Here is a 9,563-nt window from a genome sequence, read left to right on the forward strand (position 1 = left end):
CTCGACTCTATGGTCACGCCGCCTTCTACCTTTTCCTATCTCCATGCTCTTTTACTACCCACAGACAGACGTTCCGGACGCGGTCGGATGACGCCATCAAAGCCCGCCGCCCGGGTTGTGGCGCCTCGCTGCGCCTGCGCCGCCCGTCCCCCGCCGCCTTCCCCATGGCTGCCGCCGCCTCCCCCCCCATGGCTGCCGCCGCCTCCCCCATGGAGGCTTCCGTGGAGACGCCGCCGGTGGCAAAGGCGGCCCCGGTCCGCCGCAAGCGGAAGCCGCCCAAAGGGAAGTACGCGCATTTGTCCAAGCGGCCTAAGGTGCTCGGGCCGCGCAAGCTGGAGGCCGGCATGAGCGGCATCCTCATCACTTCCAACGTGGGCCAGCAGAAGTGCGTGGCCGAAGCCTACAACCTGCTGAGCGAGTACGGAGAGGAGCTCTACGGGCCCGGGGAGGTGAGGCCGGGGAGGCGGGAGGAGAAGCCCCTGGGGGCTGGCTGGCTGGTTGTGTTGCTGGGGGGGGAGGGAGGGACGCCTGGAAGACTCGGGACTACAATTCCAGGATTCCTTGCTGGGCAAGTGCCCGGTGGGAATGCTGGGAAATGTAGTCCCGCGACTACATATATACATAACAATATGTGTGTGTGTGTGTATGCATATATTGTGTCATAAAGAGTTCTGATAAAGGTGTGTGTGTGTGTATGTGTATGTGTGTATGCATATATTGTGTGATAAAGAGTTCTGATGAGGAGAGCCTGTGGCTTAGTGGCTAACATAACTGCCTAATATATAACACAGCCCAGGTTCGAATCCCAGTAAGGGTATGGCCAGCTGATGAGAGCTAAATAGCTTGAAATAGATCTATACTAGTCTCCCTTTAATTATTTATCAGCACAATTGCCACACAGAGACATACACACAGAGAGACAGACAGACATATACATACATACAGGGCGGGGCATAACCTTTTCCTAGGGGGTCACAGCAACACTTGTAATAACAACACAAATAATTCATACACCATTCGAAAGCCCATCAAAAACTGAGTTTATTGACACGATTTAATAGTCAGTATGACCACCATTAGCCCTTCGAACAGCATTCAAACGAGGTGGATTGATAAACGTCGCTCCAGCATCGCGAGCCTCTCGAAAGGCAATGCATTTTATTCTGTCAATGATCCTTTGTTCTTCCGAATCGAATTTTCCAGCCATTCTTAAAGCAAATTTAACATTTAATAGCTCATTCAATTCAGTTTTTTATGGGCTTTAAAATGAGGTGTCGCGGAAGTTGTAAACTGCTGTCGATCTTGCTGTGACCCCCTAGGAAAAGGTTATGCCCCACCCTGTACATACATACACATACATACATACATACACATACATATACATATACATATACACAGAACAACTAGACACAAGGACAGTTTTTCCCCAAACGCCATCACTCTGCTTAACAAATAATTCCCTCAACACTGTCAAATAATTTACTAAGACTATATTACTATTATTCTTCTCTTCCTTACTAGCATCTATCTCTTCCAACTTATGATTATAACCATGTTGTTTGTATCTTACAATTTATATTTTGTATTTTTCTCCTAGTACAATTTCATAGCTTATTAGTAACCTTGACTATCACCAAGTGTTGTATCTTTTTATTCTTGAGGAATGTATTTTATTCCCCTTATCTACACTGAGAGCATCTGCACCAAAGACAAATTCCTTGTGTGTCCAATCACCCTTGGCCAATAAAGAATTCTATTCTATTCTCTTGCATCTGGGGGGAGTTGGGGCAACTAATGGAGCTGAGTGTTTACTGGAAGTATTTGGTGACTGAGAGCCATGCCAGATGGCTCAGAGCCTGGGCGTGGCTTACCTGTGTAGCTCTGAGTCTGTGCACGAGAACTAATCTAGTCTGCTCTGATCTGAAGCAATCTCTCCCCACTACCACGTTGGAAGAATCTGCTGTTGGGATTGTATATTATTCATGTGTTGCTGTGTATATAAAGAAGTTAATGAATCCTGCTGAATCGATTATCTGTGGGTGCTTTTGCGATGTGATTTCTACTGCAAACTGACATGTCACTCAACTGTCTTGCTTAGCAGTGGAAATTTTGGGCGCTCCTGTCCGAAAATACGTAATTTGTATTTATGTATTTTTGCCTGTGCAAAGTTTATAGAGCAAAAGGTGGTCAGGCTCGGTGAAGAGGAGGAAGATGATGCCGAAGCAGCTTTGAAAAAGAAGTGGATCAGATCCGTACCTCACGGAACAGAAGCGGCGTCGATTCCAGTCGTTGCCGAGCGGAGCTAACAATGTGTTTTTCATTCGAACGCAGGGTGTTGGTATGTGTGCATAGAGTTTGCCAATGAAATGATTATAGTTTGTTTTAGTCCTAATTTTATTTATACATCACCCTCCCTAAAAAAAAGTCCAAACGACTCTGTTGTCGTTGTTAGTTGTGAAGTCGTGCCCGACCCATCGCAACCCCATGGACAACGTTCCTCCAGGCCTTCCCGTCCTCTGGAGTCCATTTAAGCTCACGCCGACTGCTTTGGTAACTCCATCCAGCCACCTCATTCTCTGTCATCTCCTTCTTCTTCTGCCCTTCATCGTTCCCAGCATGAGGCTCTTCTCTAGGGAGTCCTTCCTTCTCCTTAGGTGACAAAAGTCTTTGAGTTTCCTCTTCGGAATCTGGCCTTCTAAAGAGCAGTCAGGGTTGATCTCCTCTAGGACTGACCGGTTGGATGGCCTTGCAGTCCAAGAGACTCAATGCAGGAGTCTTTTCCAGCACCAGAGTTCAAAGGCCTCCATTCTTTGGCGCTCAGCCTTCCTTATGGTCCAAACTTCACACCCATCCATTCAACTGAGAAAACCATCGCCTTGACTAGACCCACTTTTATTGGCATGGTGATGTCTCTGCATTTTAGGATGCTCTCACGATTTGCCATAGCTTTCCTCCCCAGGAGCAAGCCTCTTTTAGTTTCTTGGCTGCAGTCCCCATCTGCAGTGATCTTGGAGCCCAGGAAAATAAAATCTGTCCCTACCTCCAAGGTTGACTCAGACTTCCATCCTTCCGAGGTGGGTAAAAGGAGGACCCAGATTGTTGGGGGCAAGAGGCTGACTCTGTAAACCACTTAGAAAGGACCTGTGAAGCAGTGAAGTGGTGTACACTGTAAATCTAAGTGCTTTTGCTCTCCTTTTCTCCTTCCATCCATTCATCCATCCTTTCATGGTGCACATTGGTTAGAATGCAATATTGCAGGCTAATTCTGCCGACTGCCAGCAGTTCAATTCTCACCAGCTCAAGGTTGGACTCATCCTTCCATCCTTCTGAGGTGGGTAAACTGAGGACCAAGATTGTTGGGGGCAAATAGGCTGACTCTGTAAACCGCTTGGAGAGGGCTGGAAAGCCCTGTGAAGCTGGTATATAAGAGTTGCCCTTCCTTCCTTCCTTCCATCCATCCATCCATCCATCCATGGTGCGCAGTGGTTAGAATGCAGTATTGCAGGCTGACTCTGCTGACTGTTATCAGTTCATTTCTCACTGTCTCAAGGTTGACTCAGCCTTCCATCCGAAATGGGTCAACTGAGGACCAAGATTGTTGGGGGCAAGAGAGGCTGACTCTGTAAACCGCTTAGAGAGGGCTGTGAAGCGCTCTAAAGCAATATATAAGTCTTAAGTGCTGTTGCTATGAGATAAGGTTGTAAAATCAGGTCCGTCGTTCAACATGACGCCCGGCTTTACGAACACCATGACTCCTGACCCTGATGGGTAGCTCCCATTACGGTCATGAATCGAGGACTTACCTGACGTTCTTTTTCATGTTCAACCGACTGTGCTTTCTAAGAAGGCCGGGGCTTCTCATTTGAAACAGCTTCGAGTCCTCACCCTTGTGTGTCCTTGCAGACCCTGAGATGTTGGTCCACTACATTCTAAAGGACATGCATGCCACCAAGAAGAAGAAAACCAGGGTCATCCTGCGCATGCTGCCCGTGTCGGGCTCCTGCAAGGCCTTCATCGCGGACATAAAGCGGTATGCAGAGACCCTTTTCGAACCCTGGTTCAAAACCCCCCAGAGGAGCACTTTCCAGATCGTTTACAAGGCGCGGAGTAACCACCACCTCACCAGGGAAGAAGTCATAAAACAGTTGGCAGGTAACACACCGAGGGCAAACTATGATGGCTTTTCTCTCCTAGGGTAGATCTCAATCCATGGCGGAGCTGCAGCGGTTTAAGAATGTGGGTTTAAGGCTTTCTGTTCCTGTGGGTATGTTGCAATCTACTGCAATGCGCTCTACATGGGGCAGCCCTTGAAGAGTGTTCGGAGACTCCAGCTGGTCCAGAATGCAGCCACGCAAGCGATTGTGGGTGCACCCCGGTACACCCACGTTACACCTATCCTCCGCGAGCTGCACTGGCTACCTATTGGTCTCCGGATACGCTTCAGGGTGCTAGTTATTACTTATAAAGCCCTACATGGTATTGGACCTGGGTACTTGAGAGACCGCCTTCTGCCAATTACCTCCCAAAGGCCCATTAGATCCCACAGATTAGGCCTCCTCCGTATTCCATCTGCCGGCCAATGTCGGCTGGCGACTACTTGGAGGAGGGCCTTCTCTGTGGCTTGCCCCGGCCCTTTGGAACGAGCTCCCCGTGGAGATTCGGACCCTCTCCACCCTTCAGGCCTTCCGGATGGCCGTGAAGACCTGGCTGTCCCAGCAAACCTGGGGTTGAGTCCCCCCCCCCCCCCACTCGAATTTGCTGTGTCTGTTGTGCTTTTAAATTGTTCGTATTGTCTGATTGTTTTGTCTTACTTTTTGTAATTTCCCCTCCCTTGGCTTTTGTTCAGCCGCCCTGAGTCCCTTCGGGGAATAGGGCGGCCTACAAATTGAATAAACTCCAAACTCCAATCTAACGGGGGTTCAAACCGGGCACCCTAAAAGTTGCGCCTGGAACCCCACTTCCAGAAGTGAGCATATACCGGTGCTTCTTTTTTCTGTTTGATTTTTTTCCACTGGTGTCTGTGTGTCTGTGTGTGTGTTACGAGTGGATTTCCAAAAAGGGCAAAAGACTTGTCGATCAGGAGGTTGGCAGTTCAATAGTTCGAATCCCTAGCGTCGGGTAACAGAGTGAGCTCCCGTTACTCGCTTCTATCCCAGGGCAGTAACCATACTGAATTCTACGGTAGAGTGCAACATTGGGTTTTCGTTTTCAATTCTATAGAAAGCAAAGGATGTATGTTTGTGTTTTTATGTACAATGATGACGGCATTTAATTTCGATGTACCACGTGCAATGACAATAAAGTAAACTAAACTACTGCATTTTTTGGAACATACGATGCACTCCCCCCCCCCCAAAGAGCGTGAAAATTTCGTGACCCGTCAAAACCGCGGAGGACAAATCGCGCTTGACGAAAGCGTGCATTTGGCGTCATCACAGCGCGACGAAACAATTAAAAATTCAAATTAAAATTAAATTAAAGCAAGCCGATTCACATAAAGGTAAGGGTTAGGGTTAGGGTTAGGTTAAGGGTTAGGGTTAGGTTTAGAGCGTTAGGGTTACGTTTAGGTTTAGAGCGTTAGGGTTACGTTTAGCATTAGGTTAAGGGTTAGCGTTAGGTTTAGCGTTAGGTTAAGGGTTACGTTTAGGGTTAGATTTAGGGTTAGGTTTAGGGTTAGGTTTGGGGGGGTTAGGGTAAGGTTTTTGCTTTATTTTTACATTTTTCGATCACAGCGCGATGTTTTCATCGCGCTGTGATGACGTCAAATGCGCGCTTTCGTCGAGCGTGATTTGTCCTCCGCGATTTTGTGGTGGAACCGAAAATTTTGGTGCGCCTTATAAACCAAATGTAGCCTCACCCACCCTTTGGCCTCTGCCTCCCAGCAATTTGCCTCCTTGCAGCAAACAGAGAAAATGGGGCAGGCGGAGGCTGCAATAGACTATGGCAATCCCTGCAGCCTGAAACAACTGATCATCGGGAGGCCCAGGCTGAAGTTGAAAGTGAAATTTTGCTGTTTGCTGCAAGGGGCCAATTGCTGGGAGGCAGAGGCAGATTTTTTTTTCCATGTGCTAATCAGGCTGTTTGCTGTTTGCTGCAAGGAGGTAAGTCAATTACTCTCAATGCCTATAGAATGTTCAAATCATTAGTCTTATTTTTTAAAGACTGCTTTATTATTGTTCGAAACAGCTTAACAAAATGAAGCTTTTAAAATCAATGCTTGATCTGAAGAGGCCCAGTGCTATTGTATCTTCTTTTAAATAGCAGAGAATAACTACACTTCCAGAAAGCCACATCAATTTTAACAGCATCTGTACAATTATAGTCAAATGTAACGCCGCAAACAGTGTACTGTCAGCGTTCCAAATACCATGTAGAATCCAATCAGAATCGAAGGCAAAACTATGCTTAAAGTTCCAATTTAATAAAGCAGGCATGTTGGCACATAGCTGTGGGGATCCCAACTCTGGAAGTTACATAAGAATCCCACCCAGTTAAAAGTTCATGATCTTGTCCCCACACCTACAGTCCGTCACATGGTCCAATCTTCTCCTTCCATGCTGGCGTCCACGCCCAGCTTCTTCCGGTCAGGTGTGAAAGTGCGGAGACAAAGAATGACCTTGACTTCTAGCAAAGAATGAAAAACAATACATTCCAAAATCCTACTCCTTCTAATCCAACCTCCCATTGACTATACTTAAAGAAACAGCATAACGAAATAAGAGAAAGTGTGGCAGGCCAAAATTCTTTTTTTATTTTTTTTATTTTTTTATTTTTTAAAAAAGATTTTATTGGTAAAAAGAAAATACAACATCCATAACTTGTAAAAAACAATACAACTACATTTCGAGATATTCCCATACTATCAAATCATTATAAACATCAAAGGTTAGGTATCTTTCCCTCCCTCTTTTCTTCCCTCATTTCTTCTTTTCCATACCCTTTTCTTCCCTCCCCCCCCTTACTTCCTTCTCCCCTGCCTTCCCTCCTTTCTTTTCTCCTTTCCTCCTTTCCTTCCCCCTCCTTTCCCTCCCTCGGTCCCCCCTCCTTCTCACATACCTTTCCTCCTTCCCTGCCTCTTTCCCTCCTCCTTCCTTTTCTCTTAATCTCCCTCCTTTCCTCCCTCCTTTCTTCCTTCCTTTCAACTCTCCTTCTCTCTTTCTAAATTCTAAAAGGAATATAAATGCAGGCCTGACATGTACATTGTGCTGTTTGCTTGTGCTGTTTGCTGCAAGGAGGCAAATTGTTGGGAGACAGAGGCAAATTCTCCCCCCCTCCCCGTTTTCCTCTTCAAAAGCTAGTTGCGTCTTATACTTTGGGGCGTCTTATACTCTGAAAAATACAGTAGTTACGAAATTAAGGCAGCGGTTCCTGCCTTCTCCTTTCCATCGTTGCCTTGCAGGCGTCGTGGGCCACTTCAACCCAGAAAACAAGGTCGACCTGAGCAACCCCGATTACACCATCGTGGTGGAGATCATCAAGAACGTCTGCTGCTTGAGTGTGGTGAAGGACTACATTCTCTTCCGGAAGTACAATCTCCAGGAGGTGGTGAAAAGCAAATCCGAGGAGCAGCCGGAGGAGGCTCCTACAGCACCCGACGAGAACGACGACCCCGGACCGAAAACACCGGAAGCGCAGGAGGGAAAACCAAACCGAGTGCCAAGGGCAGACGGAGACCGCCTCCAGCGACAATCATGAGGACTAGGACCTTGAACGAAAGAGCCGAGAAGAAGAAGAAGAAAAAAAGGGGGGGGGACATCTGCAGGATGTTTGATGATGTTGGGGGTTGATGTCTGTTCTCTAGGTCAATGGTCTCCAACCTTGGCAACTTTAAGACTTGTGGACTTCAACTCCCAGAGTTCTCAGCCAGCAAAGCTTTGCTGGCTGAGGAACTCTGGGAGTTGAAGTCCACAAGTCTTAAAGTTGCCGAAGTTGGAGACCACTGCTCTAGGTGACTTGGTTAAGACGCAGCTTGTCTCAGACCATCTCCCCCACCATTCCTGCCTCGTTGTAGTTTAGTTATTCTGATTGGGGGTGGGTGGGTGGGTGGGTGTGTTTCCAACTGAACGATGCAAGCCATAATTTTCACCACCTGTAATTCATGGCCGTCCAGCCCTCGGCAACTTTCAAGACCCCTGGACTTCCAACTCCCAGAATTCCCCAGTCAGCCATTCTGGGAGTTGGAAATCCATAGGTTTTAAGGATGGTCATCCCTGCCCGAGTGTTACATACGCAAAACAGATAATAGAGGCTGGGTCAAACTCGTGACTAGCCCTTTCCTGACCCAGAGCCACTTATGAGTCCTATCCTTAGGACTGAAAGACACTCTGCTGGCCAGCCAAACATGCTGGGTTCCCCCCCCCCCCCAATAAAGATGGCGACATGTTCCGGCATTTTGAAGTTAAAATTGCAAAAATGCAGCCAGGATTTTGGGTAACGGGAGGTGCGGGATGGGTGTGGATCGTTCCTAAATTATGCCTGAGGTTGGAAGTAGAATTAGCTGATACTAGAAAAGTGGACTTATTAAAGGTTTTTTTAAATGATCCCGTTCTGTTTCTTATTATCCGAGGTGGCGCAGTGGTTAAATGCAGCACTGCAGGCTACTTCAGCTGACTGCAGTTCTGCAGTTCGGCTGTTCAAATCTCACCGGCTCAGGGTTGACTCAGCCTTCCATCCTTCCGAGGTGGGTAAAATGAGGACCCGGATTGTTGTTGGGGGCGATATGCTGACTCTGTAAACCGCTTAGAGAGGGCTGAAAGCCCTATGAAGCGGTATATAAGTCTAACTGCTATTGCTATTGTTATTATCGTGACCAGTTTTTCTTATTGGGGAGCAGGGAGGTCAACAGAAGTGACACCCCCCACCTCTTGGCCTGGCGTCTCCGTGGATCTGATCATCTCGTATTCTGACACCCCCCTCCCCCCTGGAGAAAACAGCACCTCTTGAGATCTCTCATTCAGTCGATGACCGAAACTTAGCCCCTTTGAGACAGGTTGGGTTTCGAACTCCCAGAATTCCTCAGCCAGCCCTGCATGAATTCTGGGAGTTGAAGTCCACAAGTCTTCAAGTTGCCAACTTGGAGACCCTCCCCCCAGTCTATAAGAATAGGTAGTTTAATGTTTTGGTGTGTGTTTCTTTTTTTTTTTCTGATTTCGGAACAGGTTCAAGTTTCTCTTGTAAACACTTCATCAGGTGAATATTCAGCTGGAGGAACTTTGCTTGTAGAGATCCTTCTTAACTATCTTAAGCAAATTGTAAGATATTAACCGAACGGGACTTTGGGGAAAATATACATCTTTTGTTGAAAAAAATGTTCTGTTTGCAGTTAACCTTGTTAGAAAGACATGTTAATCCTCCAAACTCGTAATTCCTTGCGGGGATGTTAAAGGAGAGGAGAAAATCCAGCTGTTCTCTGGGTGGGATTTCTTGTCTGAAAATAAAACCTTCACACAGTGGAAAGCCTTTGCAGGGGTATAATATTTTCCAGTTTGTATGTGCTCTTTTCTTTTGTATGTTGTTTTCTATTAAATTGACCTCCTTTTGATTTGGAACAGATTGGCTAACAC

The 9,563-nt window shown here is 46.9% G+C and overlaps 1 protein-coding gene across 1 annotated transcript; it reads left to right on the forward strand.

Annotated features, from left to right (window-relative positions):
- The first annotated feature begins 82 nt into the window (after positions 1–82).
- Positions 83–7,732, forward strand: THUMPD1 (THUMP domain containing 1). The gene is given in 6 exon segments (XM_032230151.1): positions 83–449; positions 2,169–2,229; positions 2,232–2,255; positions 2,258–2,338; positions 3,904–4,152; positions 7,400–7,732. Coding segments are annotated over 6 exon segments (996 nt in total). The 5' UTR covers positions 83–164; the 3' UTR covers positions 7,696–7,732.
- Positions 7,733–9,563: the final 1,831 nt, after the last annotated feature.

Source organism: Thamnophis elegans, chromosome 14, assembly GCF_009769535.1.
Source record: "Thamnophis elegans isolate rThaEle1 chromosome 14, rThaEle1.pri, whole genome shotgun sequence".
In the NCBI taxonomy this organism is placed as follows: Eukaryota; Metazoa; Chordata; class Lepidosauria; order Squamata; family Colubridae; genus Thamnophis; species Thamnophis elegans.